Source organism: Oncorhynchus mykiss, chromosome 11, assembly GCF_013265735.2.
Source record: "Oncorhynchus mykiss isolate Arlee chromosome 11, USDA_OmykA_1.1, whole genome shotgun sequence".
In the NCBI taxonomy this organism is placed as follows: domain Eukaryota; kingdom Metazoa; phylum Chordata; class Actinopteri; order Salmoniformes; family Salmonidae; genus Oncorhynchus; species Oncorhynchus mykiss.
This window is the reverse complement of record NC_048575.1, coordinates 72,510,151-72,525,754: the sequence shown is the minus strand read 5'-3', so window position 1 is coordinate 72,525,754 and position 15,604 is coordinate 72,510,151. Positions and strand designations below refer to the sequence as shown.

Sequence of the window (15,604 nt, the reverse complement as noted above, 5' to 3'; positions counted from 1 at the left end):
CTCTGATCTCCCTACCTACCCTTTGTCCCTTTTCCTGTCCCTCCCTGGTGTCCGTCCTGTCTGTCCAGCCTTCTACAGCGCAGCACCCCTCACCTCAGCAGGCATCATCCCCATCATGCAGTCTCTGTGTCCCGACGGCCAGAGGGACGAATTTGGCTTCCTGCAGTACAAGAACTCCACGTGAGTCACATAGTCAGTCAGTCCTAGCTGTCCTTCCTCTCCCCCTCTCTCTCACACACTCTGTCTGTCTGTCTCTCTGTCTGTCTGTCTGTCTGTCTGGCAATTGAATCTCTCTCTGTTGATGTGTGGGACCTACTAATGGGAGAGGGCTGCCATTGTGTCTTTGAACTATACCCTATACCTCTCTCTCTCTCTTTTGTCCCTCTCACCTGTCTTCTCCCTCTCTCGCTTTGTCCCTTCCTTTCACTCGCTCGACTCTCTCTCTCCCCCCTACTGCCCCTCCCTCTCCCCCTTCTCCCCCCTCCCCCAGTGTGACCCAGTTGTTGGAGCGGATCAGTGATGTGGTGTTACAGAACCACCTGCTCACAGCAGACAGGCCAGGACTGGGCCAGGAGCTGGAGTCCCTGCAACAACACCTGGAGAGACTCAGCACACCCACAGGGCCCTCCTCGCTGGACAACGGCTTCAACACCAGCCAAGGTATGTGTGTCAGTTTGTGTCAGACCGGAGTCATAACATTTTGAACCTTAATAGATGTGAAGGTGGATTTTTTTCAATACAACATATGATGGTTCAACGTCAGTGGAGGCTGGTGACTTGAGGAGGAACGGAGACTAATGGTATACGTAGGTGTTGGCCGACACAGACGACAATGCTTGTTTGAAAAATCATCTAAAACAAATGACAGTAACCCCAACATTTTTATTAAGGAATGGGACAAGGCCAGTTTGTCTAAGGGAATGGTAGTGTGCAGGACAGGCTCATCATACCAGCAGTGGTCAACCTTGCTCCACTGATCCCTGATCTACTCAGATAGCAGACTTCTATTCCAGCCCAGAAATAGCACACTTGATTATCAGGTGTGTTATTACTGGGCTGAAACAGAACCCTGCACACCCAACAGACCTCTAGCAGGGTTGACCAGCTCCAGTTGGAAAAGGTTTATACAATTTGTGTGACGTTTAACTTTAATTTTGTATACAACATTTGTTAATAATATAGGTACACATACAGTATAATCCATGGCATATAGGATATACATAGGATATATATATATATATATATATATATATATATATATATACACCCTTAGTCTCAGTCTTAGGACATTCATTGGCACCTCTCTCTTCATCTGCAAACAGGCTTTCAAAGCTTTCCATATTTGAGGACAATTATACAGGACTGAATATTATGTTTGCTATTATCTCTCTGTCCTCAAAGTTTTCCCTTCTAGGTACTGGAACTGCAAAATATTTTGATACTGTCCTCCCATCAAATGACCGGCCCTGTTCAGTAGCCTACCTTCTCCTTTTACTGTTAGTCCCCTCTTCATGGCTGTTACAAATGCATTTGGTGACTGTCTTTTTAATTTACAATGATTACATCAAGATAGATAGCTAAAAGGAAATGATCTAGCTGATGATATTTATTTCGCTTGGCTAAACAGTGTGTAAGGTTAGCTAGCTAGCAGCTCAGTTGAGTTAGCCTACAACGTGACCTAGCTAGCTAGCGAACTTCTGGGTGAAACGTTGCACATTTAAACAAGGGGAACATTCATCAGTGTGTTGTGGGTATCTTATCTTTATTGAATGAGTTTATTTTTATACCCAGCAGCTGCAAGTTATTGAATGAGTTATACACTGTTTTTGATAGAGTGCTGTGTCATCTCTACTGGAGAAGCAGTTCAGTATATTCTCTGTGGTTGTGCTGAATGATTCTACCCCTGCAGGGTTCACCGTGGCCAGTATGTTGAAGAACCAGTCTGTGTTCCGGCAGTTTCTGGTCAGGAATCTGTCTCTCCCCAATAACACGGCCAGCCTTCTGCTCTCCACTCCTGTCAACCTCAAAGAGGTCTGTGCTCCTGTCACACGCATGCACGCACACAAGCAGATACACACAGATTCACACACACATGCACATATTCACACACACACACACACACACACACACACACACACACACACACACACACACACACACACACACACACACACACACACACACACACTGTACCTCCCCAGTCCCCATCAACCCCCTGGGGAGTGTTTTATTATAGAGTAATGATGTTTTTTTTGTTGCGCATTTAAATTCCAATGTTGTCACATGACTGATGAACAATTAAGTAACAAACAATGTCAGTATAGCCTGCCAAACCTGAATCTTTCCTCTTGGTTATATTTCAATTTAGATAACACATTTTTGACATCTAAACTAGAACACCCGATCGTCAAAATTTCAGATTTGACAAAGACCTGTGTGTGTGTGTGTGTGTGTGTGTGTGTGTGTATGTGTGTGTGTGTGTGTGTGTGTGTGTGTGTGTGTGTGTGTGTGTGTGTGTGTGTGTGCATCCTGTTCTCTGAGTGTCCTCTCTCCCCCTGCTGAACTGTAGGTCTTCAACATGATATTTGGCCTGTACCCCAGAGCTGGAGGGGGGAGTAGTCATGCTTCAGGAGGGGCAAAAGAGACCGCACAAACCCCTGCAGAGAAGAGCCTTCAACTGGAAGTAGGATGCTAATTGGAAATATTACATTGAATGTAATTGATCTGAGTGGGTGTATTAGTTCTGCATTAATCCCTGTACTATCCTCCCTTCAGGAGAAGCTTCTGGGAGCCATGCATCGTCTGGACGGAGGACTGATCCACAAAGCTTTACGAGACCCAACCAAAGCAGCCCATCGGCAGGGCCTACTCAAACTCATGTCTCAGGCATTAGGCCTAGCAGAAGGAGAGGCAGGCCAGAGATACGATCCCCAGGGACTAAAGGAGATGGAGGTACACTACCTGATATATTCTCCTATATCTGAATCATCCTCCTTTTCTTTCCTCCTTCCTCCTGTCTTTTTTTATATTGAATCACTGACCTTTATTGTACAGGAATACCATTGAAATAATTTATACTATATACTGTATGATGATGATGATGAGTATGAAGAAGATGATGATGACAATGAGGTTGATGAGGATGATGATGATGATGAGGTTGATGAGGATGATGGTGATGACGATGATGATGATGATGATGATGATGATGATGAAATGTATATGCTGTTGATTGTAAAAATATTTAAAAAATCCCCCTCGAAGGATGTTCTCCTGACTGGTGCCATGTTGGAAATGCTTACTTGTGGGGAGGATGGGACTGGTGAGCTGAGCAAGATCCTATTGGTTCCTGAGAAGCAGCAGTCCCTGCTCCAGGCCTATCGCAGCACAGTGTGTGGTGGCGGGGAGGGACAGAGGACTGAGCGCTTTGGACAGATGAGCCAGGAGCTGAGAGACCAGATAGACACACAGAGCCTCGTTGACAAGGTACAGTACTGAGAGACCAGATAGAACCTCGTTGACAAGGTACAGTACTGAGAGACCAGATAGAGCATTTTTTTGCCATGGTGCAGAGAGAAAAATGTGCAGTATTATAACGCTATTCTACACATTTTGCCATGAGGCTGGGAGAAGGTCGGGGGCCCCGTGGCACCTGCTCTGCATGCCCGTTCAGTAATCTGGCCCTGATGGCGAAGTGCTTTTCACTCATCAAACACAAATAAATACTGTAAACACTGTGGAGTGTGGAATGGCAGACAGTCCATAACTCCTCAGTATATCTATGTACTCTACAGCACTCATTCTCCTCTCTTCCTATGATTCTTCTCTTCTTTCACATTCTTTCTTTCTCTCTCTCTCTCTCTCTCTCTCTCTCTCTCTCTCTCTCTCTCTCTCTCTCTCTCTCTCTCTCTCTCTCTCTCCCACTCCCTTTCTTGCTCTCCACACCAGCTGCGTCTGGAGAAGGTCAACTTCTCGGCTCCTCTGTCCCAGTCCCACCTGGGTGCTCTGCTGAAAGACCTGGCTGACGTGGAGAGGCTCGTCAGGGACGTAGACCTGCTGTCAGGCCTGGCTCGCCTGCTCCCTAAGGGGGCCTGTGCTGGGGGTCATACGGCCCTTGGGGCCCCAGCCAACACCACCACCTCCTGGGCCCGCAATGCCACTACCTGGGGGCCCAACACCACTGAGACCCCTGGGGAGGAGGGAGGAGAGGAGGAGGGTGGAGGACGAGAGAAAGAGAAAGGGAAAGAGAATCCTCATTCACAGTTTTCTGCTTTTGTACAGCTGTGGGCAGGGCTGCAGCCTATTCTGTGTGGGAACGATAGGTGTGTGTCTTCGTAATGGGATCATTTCTGTGCTGTTGTTCTTTGACTTGAGATCAACCTGAGTGCCAGTTGAGATCAACCTGAGTGCCAGTCTGTTTGTTCTATCATGCCAATCCCCTGTCACTTACTGTCATGACAGCAGTGGGATGGCTGGAGCACAAACAGATCCGGGACCAGGCTAGAGATCTACAGGGTTATGCAGGCTTTTGTTCCAGCCGTATAAGAACACCCCAGTTCAACTAAACAAGAACGTAATGTTTGGAATTGATGATGTGTGTTAGAGCTGGGCTGGCACCAGGGTAGGGAAACCCTGTGCTCTATACCTATGCTGTAAAGGCTAAAGTTGTTCATTTCTGTCTTCTGTCTATCTCCAGGATCATTGAGCCTGAAGCTTTGAAGCAGGGGAATATGAGCTCTCTGGGTTTCACCAGTAAAGAGCAGCGCAATCTGGGTTTACTCGTGCATCTGATGACTACAAATCCCAAGATCCTCTACTCACCCGTTGGCTCACAAGTGGACAAAGTCATTCAGAAGGCAAGTACATGATCATGTTCTTTCAGACTCTGTCATCTGTATCATTATAATGCATATGTACAGTCCACTCAAAAGTTTGGACACACCTACTCATTCAAGGGTTTTACTTTATTTTTTACTATTTTCTACATTGTAGAATAATAGTGAAGACATTAGAACTATGAAATAACACACATGGAATCATGTAATTATCAGAATATATATAATATTTGAGATTTTTTCAAAGTAGCCACCCTGTGCCTTGATGACAGCTTTGCACACTCTTGGTATTCTCTCAACCAGCTTCACCTGGAATGCTTTCCATCAGTCTTGAAGGAGTTCCCACATATACTGAGCACTTGTTGGCTTCTTTTCCTTCACTCTGCAGTCCAACTCATCCCAAACCATCTCAATTGGGTTGAGGTCAGGTGATTGTGGATGCCAGGCCATCTGATGCAGCACTCTATAACTCTCCTTCTTGGTCAAATAGCCCTTACACAGCCTGGAAGTGTGTGGGGTCATTGTCCTGTTGAAAAACAAATGATAGTCCCACTAAGCGCAAACCAAATTGCTGCAGAATGTTGTAGTAGCCATGCTGGTTATGTGTGCCTTGAATTCTAAATAAATCAGACAGTGTCACCAGCAAAGCATCCACACACCATCACACTTCCTCCTCCATGCTTCATGGTGGGAACCCCACATGCGGAGATCATCAATTCACCTACCCTGCGTCTCACAAAGACACAGTGGTTGGAACCAAAAATCTCAAATTTGGAGTCCAAAGGACAGATCTCCATTGCTTGTGTTTCTTGGCCCAAGCAAGTCTCTTTTTCTTATTGGTGTCCTTTAGTGGTGGAGTTTTTGCAGCAATTCGACCATGAAGGCCAGATTCATGTGGTCTCCTCTCAACATTTGATGTTGAGATGTGTCTGTTACTTGAACTCTGTGAAGCATTTATTTGGGCAGCAATTTCTGAGGCTATTAACTCTAATGAACTTTTCCTCTGCAGCAGAGGTAACTCTGGGTCTTCCTTTCCTGTGGCGGTCCTCATGAGAGCCAGTTTCATCATAGCGCTTGATGGTTTTTGCGAACGCACTTGAAGAAGCTTCTTGAAGTTCTTGAAATGTTCCTCATTGACTGACCTTCATGTCTTAAAGTAATAATGGACTGTCGTTTCTCTTAGCTTATTTGAGATGTTCTTGCTATAATATGGACTTGGTATTTTACCAAATACGCTGGCTATCTTCTGTATACCTTGTCACAACACAACCGATTGGCTCAAACGCATTAAGAAGGAAAACAATTCCACAAATTAACTTTTAAGAAGGCACAGCTATTCATTGAAATGCATTCCAAGTGACTTATGAAGCTGGTTGAGAGAATGCCAAGAGTGTGCAAAGCTGTCATCAAAGCAAAGAGTGGCTACTTTTAATACTTTTTTGTTTACTACATGTTTCCATGTGTGTTTTTTCATAGTTTTGATGTCTGCACTATTATTCTATAATGTAGAAAATAGTACAAATAAAATTATGAGTAAAAATTAGTAGGTGTGTCCAAACTTTTGACTGATACTGTACAGTGCCTTGCGAAAGTATTCGGCCCCCTTGAACTTTGCGACCTTTTGCCACATTTCAGGCTTCAAACATAAAGATATAAAACTGTATTTTTTTGTGAAGAATCAACAACAAGTGGGACACAATCATGAAGTGGAACGACATTTATTGGATATTTCAAACTTTTTTAACAAATCAAAAACGGAAAAATTGGGCGTGCAAAATGATTCAGCCCCCTTAAGTTAATACTTTGTAGCGCCACCTTTTGCTGCGATTACAGTTGTAAGTCGCTTGGGGTATGTCTCTATCAGTTTTGCACATCGAGAGACTGAAATTTTTTCCCATTCCTCCTTGCAAAACAGCTCGAGCTCAGTGAGGTTGGATGGAGAGCATTTGTGAACAGCAGTTTTCAGTTCTTTCCACAGATTCTCGAATGGAATCAGGTCTGGACTTTGACTTGGCCATTCTAACACCTGGATATGTTTCTTTGTGAACCATTCCATTGTAGATTTTGCTTTATGTTTTGGATCATTGTCTTGTTGGAAGACAAATCTCCGTCCCAGTCTCAGGTCTTTTGCAGACTCCATCAGGTTTTCTTCCAGAATGGTCCTGTATTTGGCTCCATCCATCTTCCCATCAATTTGAACTATCTTCCCTGTCCCTGCTGAAGAAAAGCAGGCCCAAACCATGATGCTGCCACCACCATGTTTGACAGTGGGGATGGTGTGTTCAGCTGTGTTGCTTTTACGCCAAACATAACGTTTTGCATTGTTGCCAAAAAGTTCAATTTTGGTTTCATCTGACCAGAGCACCTTCTTCCACATGTTTGGTGTGTCTCCCAGGAGGCTTGTGGCAAACTTTAAACGACACTTTTTATGGATATCTTTAAGAAATGGCTTTCTTCTTGCAACTCTTCCATAAAGGCCAGATTTGTGCAATACACGACTGATTGTTGTCCTATGGACAGAGTCTCCCACCTCAGCTGTAGATCTCTGCAGTTCATCCAGAGTGATCATGGGCCTCTTGGCTGCATCTCTGATCAGTCTTCTCCTTGTATGAGCTGAAAGTTTAGAGGGACGGCCAGGTGTTGGTAGATTTGCAGTGGTCTGATACTCCTTCCATTTCAATATTATTGCTTGCACAGTGCTCCTTGGGATGTTTAAAGCTTGGGAAATCTTTTTGTATCCAAATCCGGCTTTAAACTTCTTCACAACAGTATCTCGGACCTGCCTGGTGTGTTCCTTGCTCTTCATGATGCTCTCTGCGCTTTTAACGGACCTCTGAGACTATCACAGTGCAGGTGCATTTATACGGAGACTTGATTACACACAGGTGGATTGTATTTATCATCATTAGTCATTTAGGTCAACATTGGATCATTCAGAGATCCTCACTGAACTTCTGGAGAGAGTTTGCTGCACTGAAAGTAAAGGGGCTGAATAATTTTGCACGCCCAATTTTTCAGTTTTTGATTTGTTAAAAAAGTTTGAAATATCCAATAAATGTCGTTCCACTTCATGATTGTGTCCCACTTGTTGTTGATTCTTCACAAAAAATACAGTTTTATATCTTTATGTTTGAAGCCTGAAATGTTTCAAAAGGTCGCAAAGCTCAAGGGGGCCGAATACTTTCGCAAGGCACTGTATGTATACAGTGACTGGTGCCTTCTATGCTGTGTCCTCTGCGATAGAGTTGTTCCGATGTCATTTTTGCATTGCTGGGTTAAACATTAGCAGGATATACAGCTATATATTGTCTATTTTAATTTCATAAAGAATAAATGAAAATGACTATGAAATGCATATGTATGCAAGATGGAAATCATGTGTTTGGTGTATTTGATACCAATCCACTAATTCCGCTCCAGCCATTACCACAAGCCCGTCCTACCTAATTTAGGTTCCACCAACCTCCTGGGATTGAGACTCATATTAAGAAGAAAAGGGAACGTGGTCTTTAGTGGGAACCCCAAAGTCATTTATCAGACACTTTTAGACTCTCAGCGTATTGAGAACATGTTGTGAATTCATTAGAAACCCCATGGTCATTTGTTTCCCAGCCTAAACACATTAACCATTCAACTGCATGTTCTGTATATTGGTTTAGAGCACGATGTGTAGGAAGTCAATGAGCTGCTAGATTAATCATGCTCCTCCCCAGTCCCTGGAGGTCTCCTATACCACAACATATGCACAACTGGCCATTGATTCTGTTTCTCTGTACATCCCACTAGTTACCACAGGCTTGTTATTGGCAGACAGTTGATTTCTTATCTTAGCAAGTGGACTGGAGGATGCAGGCTGAGAAATTATTAAAACTAGAGAGGGAGGGAGAGGGGCAGGGAGTGGAGAGAGTGGCCACAGAAAGGACTCAACAGAAAAGTAACAACGGTTGAAAGGATGTGGATAGAGTAACTGGATACAGTGATGGGACTGGGATAGCTCTGGTCCAGGGTGTTAGCTAAGAAAACCTAGTGCCAGCAAGCCACACGTAACTCCTTGGACCAGAGCTAGGACTTGCACAGCTTCTGTGTTGATGGTGACATGTGCTATTGCTTGCTGTCTGTGTAGGCAAATGAGACATTTGCGTTTGTGGGGAACGTGACTCACTACGCCAGGGTGTGGCTCAACATCTCTGCCCAGCTCAGGACCTACCTGGAGGAGGGCAAGCTGCACCACCAGCTGGCCTGGCTGCAGCTGGTAACACACAGTAATAACTTAATAAGATAACGCATACACATAATACTAAATATTTATTGTCCCCCACACAGTACATTTATGCAGTCCTTATCTTGCCTGATAAGCCCATACGTACACATACTGTAACATAAACACAAACACAACTTCTGATGTCCTCCTCTTCTTAGTTGACCTCTAACCTGCGTGGTCACCCGGAGCTGCTGAACGGGACGGACAGTGACCTGTTGCGTGGGCTGCTGGATGGCAACTACACCCTGTCCAACACCTCCACCCTGCTGGAGCAGCTGGACACCATTGACAACGCAGCATGCGGCTGGACACACTTCATGTCCAAGGTCAGTGTTCAGGAGATGAGCCGTTGGTTGTGTCCCAAATGCCACCCTATTTCCAAAACAATTCACTACTTTTGGTCAGAGCCAAGAGGGATCTGGCCTAAAGTAGTGCACTACCGTACAGTATATAAGCAAATAGGATGGCATTTCAGACACAGCCTGTATATAGCCAGGAGGTACCATAAACATGGGTGGTCTGATTCAGACTGACAAAGGAAGAGCGATAGAACTTAAGTACATTGATCCAGTCCCACAGACAGCGGGCGTACAGTAATATGAGCATTGAGAATCAGTACCACACAGCACGCAAAGCTCCATTCAATGCTCAGTCCCAGGAGACATCCCAAATGGCACCCTAACTTTTAACCAGAGTCCATAGGGCAAGGACTAGTGTTACCAGTGTTAGAGATATAGACGGTTCCTGTGCTCTTGGCAGTTGGCACTGTGGCAGACCTGGGATCCAACCTCTCCAACCTGTGTGTGTATTTCAGAAGGGTTGGGAACAAGGCAAGAGATTAATTTTCCTTTGACTGCAAGGACAATAGATTAATAACGTTTTTTTGTTGTCTTTTTCTACTTCTCTTGTTCCAGGTCAGTGTGGATATCTTCAAGGGTTTCCCTGATGAAGACAGCATCGTCAACTATACCCTGAACCAAGCCTACCACGATAACATTTCAGTGTTTGCCAGTGAGTACTGTACAGTAAATACTGAATAGGAGAGACAACTCTATTTCATCATAAGTTATGAAAACGTAATTGTCCATTCCATTTTACAAAAGGGAAATGTGTCTTTGGCACTCTGGCTTAACAGTGAAAACAGATAATAGATAATGGCCAGGGGCAGGGGTCAGATGGGTATTACTGAAAGGGTGGCAGCTGTGACATGCAGATAGCGTCCAGTCTGAAAATAAATGTCATATTATGAGGAAGTCATGTGAAATATATACTGTAGCTATATCACTGTAATATAATGTCCCCCTCGCTCTCTTCCAGGTGTGACATTATGAGGAAGTCATGTGAAATATATACTGTAGCTATATCACTGTAATATAATGTCCCCCTCCCTCTCTTCCAGGTGTGACATTATAAGGAAGTAATGTGAAATATATACTGTAGCTATATCACTGTAATAGAATGTCCCCCTCCCTCTCTTCCAGGTGTGACATTATGAGGAAGTCATGTGAAATATATACTGTAGCTATATCACTGTAATAGAATGTCCCCCTCCCTCTCTTCCAGGTGTGACATTATGAGGAAGTCATGTGAAATATATACTGTAGCTATATCACTGTAATAGAATGTCCCTCTCGCTCTCTTCCAGGTGTGACATTATGAGGAAGTCATGTGAAATATATACTGTAGCTATATCACTGTAATAGAATGTCCCCCTCCCTCTCTTCCAGGTGTGACATTATGAGGAAGTCATGTGAAATATATACTGTAGCTATATCACTGTAATAGAATGTCCCTCTCGCTCTCTTCCAGGTGTGACATTATGAGGAAGTCATGTGAAATATATACTGTAGCTATATCACTGTAATAGAATGTCCCTCTCCCTCTCTTCCAGGTGTGATATTCCAGACCAACAGAGATGGCTCCCTGCCTCCTCATGTCCTCTATAAGATCAGACAGAACTCCAGCTTCACAGAGAAAACCAACGAGATCCGCCGGGCCTACTGGCGCCCGGGGCCCAACACGGGGGGAAAGTTCTACTTTCTCTATGGCTTTGTGTGGATCCAGGGTACGTGTCCAGAATCCTCCATCTTGACTACTGAAGGGTAAATGTAGACTGAAATGTTGCCAGCATGTTTCTGCTTTAGATTAATTTTGCCAACTTTAGCCAACACTAGACAACAATAGACAATTCTAGACAACTTCAGACAACTCTAGACAACACTAGACAACTCTAGACAACACTAGACAACAATAGACAATTCTAGACAACTTCAGACAACTCTAGACAACACTAGACAACTTTAGCCAACACTAGACAACAATAGACAATTCTAGACAACTTCAGACAACTCTAGACAACACTAGACAACTCTAGACAACACTAGACAATTAATTTAAACTCTAACCAATATTAGCCAACTCCAGACAACTATCTATCCACCAGTGTCTATCCAAGATGGCGTAGCAGTGCAGACGTGTTTTGTTCGTCCTCTCGTGTACTTTTGTATTTTTTCGTATTTTTTTGTATATATATATTTTATTTTCAATCTCTTCTCCATTTTAGTTCAATTATACCTTCCGGTAACCTGCCTCACCCAATGTGATACGGAACCGCTATTATTTTTAATTTTTAAACCTTATAGCAAGAACCACCTAGCCATCAGAAGCTAATCAGCTAATTAGCTACAAGCTTTTTAGTCATTGTTAGCCACTGCTAGTGGCCTTTACCTTCTGCACAGGTACCATTCCTTTTTTTAGCTTGGATAATACTCGCCAGCCTACCAGTAACGGACTGTCTCTCCACTACAACGTCGGATTCCTGCCGTAATCCCTGGACCATTCTCCTGATCTTCACAGCTAGCTAGCACCCACCAAGTTACCCAGTACCGAAGCTTTCCCTGAGGCCCACCTCCCGGCCTACTCAGTTGTTCACCTGGACTCCACCCAAACACGGCTAGAACACACTACTCCACCGGATCCTTGCCGTAAGCTCTGGACCTTGGCACCGGATCACCGCTGCTACCGAGTGGCTATAGTGGCTAACGCCACTGCCCCGAAGCTAGCACCAGTTAGCCGTGATTCAGGCGCACCTCCTGGATAGAAAACTAAACTACTACAACTACAATACCTCTTTCGCCATCTGGCTTGGATCCTTAGTCGACACGGCGCCCCGCCGCACCACCACAACTGGTATGCTGATAAATACTCCATCCGCTGTGCCTTCAACCGGCCTCTGTCGGACATCAGAGCAGACACGTCTACTAACCCCGGGGTACTAACTTTAAACGCCGTGTCGCCCGCGTGCTAGCATGGTAGCGACTACTCCGCGGCTTCCCTGTTCCATCTATTACTGCCCCCTGGACCCTATGATCACTTGGCTACATAGCTGATACCCGCTGGACTGTCCATTAATCACGGTACTCCATTCTGTTTATTTTTTTGTTTTGTTTATTTATTTTTTTGTGTGTTTTTTTGTTGTCTATCTGTCGGCCCCAGCCGCGAACTCAGGCTCTGTGTGTAGTTAACCAACCCTCTCTGCCCAGTCATCACCATTTTACCTGTTGTTGTTTTAGCTGATTAGCTGTTGTCTCACCCATTGTTGTCTTAGCTAGCTCTCCAAATCAACACCTATGATTACTTTATGCCTCGATGTATGTCTGTCTCTCTCATATGTCAATATGCCTTGTATACTGTTGTTTAGGTTAGTTATCATTGTTTTAGTTTACAATGGAGCCCCTAGTTCCACTCATTATACCTCTGATATCTCCTTTGTCCCACCTCCCACTCATGCAGTGACCTCACCCATTATAACCAGCTTATCCATGGGCTTACCTCCGCTGTACCCGCACCCCACCATACCCCTGTCTGCACATTATGCCCTGAATCTATTCTACCACGCCCAGAAATCTGCTCCTTTTATTCTTTGTCCCCAACGCTCTAGGCGACCAGTTTTGCCTTTAGCCGTACCCTCATCCTACTCCTCCTCTGTTCCTCGGGCGATGTGGAGGTAAACCCAAGCCCTGCGTGTCCCCAGGCACCCTTATTTATTGACTTCCGTGATCGAAAAAAACTTGTTTTCATGCATGTCAACATCAGAAGCCTTCTCCCTAAGTTTGTTTTACTCACTGCTTTAGCACACTCCTACCAACCCTGATGTCCTTGCCATGTCTGAATCCTGGCTTAGGAAGGCCACCAACAATTCTGAGATTTCCATACCCAGCTACATCATTTTCCGTCAAGATAGAACTGCCAAAGGGGGAGGAGTTGCAATCTACTGCAAAGATAGCCTGCAAAGTTCTGTCATACTTTCCAGGTCTATACCCAAACAGTTTGAACTTCTAATTTTAAAAATTAACCTCTCCAGAAATAAGTCTCTCACTGTTGCCACCTGCTATCGACCCCCCTCCGCTCCCAGCTGTGCCCTGGACACCATTTGTGAATTGATCGCCCCCCATCTAGCTTCAGATTTCGTTCTGTTAGGTGACCTAAACTGGGATATGCTTAACACCCCGGCAGTCCTACAATCTAAGCTAGATGCCCTTAACCTTACACAAATCATCAAGGAACCCACCAGGTACAACCCTAAATTCGTAAACATGGGCACCCTCATAGACTTTATCCTGACCAACTTGCCTTCCAAATACACCTCTGCTGTTTTCAATCAGGATCTTGGCGATCACTGCCTCATTGCCTGTATCCGCAATGGGTCAAACGACCACTCCTCACCTCTGTCAAACGCTCCCTAAAACACTTCTGCGAGCAGGCCTTTCTAATCGACCTGGCCCGGGTATCCTGGAAGAATATTGACCTCATCCCGTCAGTCGAGGATGCCTGGTCATTCTTTGAAAGTAATTTCCTCACCATCTTAGATAAGCATGCCCCTTTCAAAAAATGCAGAACTAAGAACAGATATAGCCCTTGGTTAACTCCAGGCCTGACTGGACTTTTGTGACTGGACCATCACAAAAACATCCTGTGGCGGACTGCAATAGCATCACATAGTCCCCACGATATGCAACTGTTCAGGGAAGTCAGGAACCAATGGACGCAGTCAGTCAGGAAAGCAAAGGCTAGCTTTTTCAAGCAGAAATTTGCATCCTGTAGCTCTAACTCCAAAAGGTTTTGGGACACTGTAAAGTCCATGGAGAACAAGAGCACCTCCTCCCAATTGCCCACTGCACTGAGGCTAGGTAACACGGTCAGCACTGATAAATCCATGATAATCGAAAATTTCAACAAGCATTTCTCAACGGCTGGCCATGCCTTCCTCCTGGCTACTCCAACCTCGGCCAACAGCTCCGCCTCCCCCGCAGCTACTCGCCCAAGCCTCTCCAGCTTCTCCTTCACCCAAATCCAGATAGCAGATGTTCTGAAAGAGCTGCAAAACCTAGACCCGTACAAATCAGCTGGGCTAGACAATCTGGACCCTCTCTTTCTAAAACTATCCACTGCCATTGTTGCAACCCCTATTACCAGCCTGTTCAACCTCTCTTTCGTATCGTCCAAGATTCCTAAAGATTGGAAAGCTGCCGCGGTCATCCCCCTCTTCAAAGGGGGTGGCACCCTAGACCCAAACTGTTACAGACCTATATCCATCTTGCCCTGCCTATCTAAAGTCTTTGAAAGCCAAGTTAATAAACAGATAAATGACCATTTCGAATCCCACCGTACCTTCTCCGCTGTGCAATCCGGCTTCCGAGCCGGTCACGGGTGCACCTCAGCCACGCTCAAGGTACTAAACGATATCATAACCGCCATCGATAAAAGACAGTACTGTGCAGCCGTCTTCATCGACCTGGCTAAGGCTTTCGACTCTGTCAATCACCGTATTCTTATCGGCTGACTCAATAGCCTTGGTTTCTCTAATGACTGCCTCGCCTGGTTCACCAACTACTTTGCAGACAGAGTTCAGTGTGTCAAATCGGAGGGCATGTTGTCCGGACCTCTGGCAGTCTCTATGGGGGTACCACAGGGTTCAATTCTCAGGCCAACTTTTTTCTCTGTATATATCAATGATGTCGCACTTGCTGCGGGCGATTCCCTGATCCACCTCTACGCAGACGATACCATTCTGTATACTTCTGGCCCTTCCTTGGACACTGTGCTAACTAACCTCCAAATGAGCTTCAATGCCATACAACACTCCTTCCGTGGCCTCCAACTGCTCTTAAACGCTAGTAAAACCAAATGCATGCTTTTCAACAGTTCGCTGCCCGCACCCGCCCCCCCGACTAGCATCACCATCCATCACCTGGATGGTTCCGACCTAGAATATGTGGACAACTATAAATACCTAGGTGTCTGGCTAGACTGTAAACTCTCCTTCCAGACTCATATTAAACATCTCCAATCCAAAATCAAATCTAGAATCGTCTTTCTATTTCGCAACAAAGCCTCCTTCACCTCCTTCACTAGTAAAACTGACTATCCTACCGATCCTCGACCTCTGCGATGTCATCTACAAAATTACTTCCAACACTCTACTCAGCATACTGGATGCAGTCTATCA

General features: G+C 45.0%; 1 protein-coding gene across 3 annotated transcripts in view; it reads left to right on the top strand.

Moving 5' to 3' along the window:
* LOC110536359 (ATP-binding cassette sub-family A member 2) overlaps positions 1-15,604 on the top strand; it is a 131,142-nt gene that overhangs the window by 58,307 nt on the left and 57,231 nt on the right. For all 3 annotated transcript variants that reach the window (XM_036936260.1, XM_036936262.1, XM_036936261.1), the window contains 12 exons: positions 69-180; positions 491-660; positions 1,910-2,031; positions 2,570-2,683; positions 2,776-2,952; positions 3,265-3,486; positions 3,949-4,322; positions 4,697-4,856; positions 8,959-9,087; positions 9,255-9,422; positions 10,011-10,107; positions 10,988-11,161. In XM_036936260.1, the coding sequence (XP_036792155.1) occupies positions 69-180; positions 491-660; positions 1,910-2,031; positions 2,570-2,683; positions 2,776-2,952; positions 3,265-3,486; positions 3,949-4,322; positions 4,697-4,856; positions 8,959-9,087; positions 9,255-9,422; positions 10,011-10,107; positions 10,988-11,161 (2,019 nt within the window). The remainder of the gene's footprint in view (positions 1-68; positions 181-490; positions 661-1,909; positions 2,032-2,569; positions 2,684-2,775; positions 2,953-3,264; positions 3,487-3,948; positions 4,323-4,696; positions 4,857-8,958; positions 9,088-9,254; positions 9,423-10,010; positions 10,108-10,987; positions 11,162-15,604) is intronic.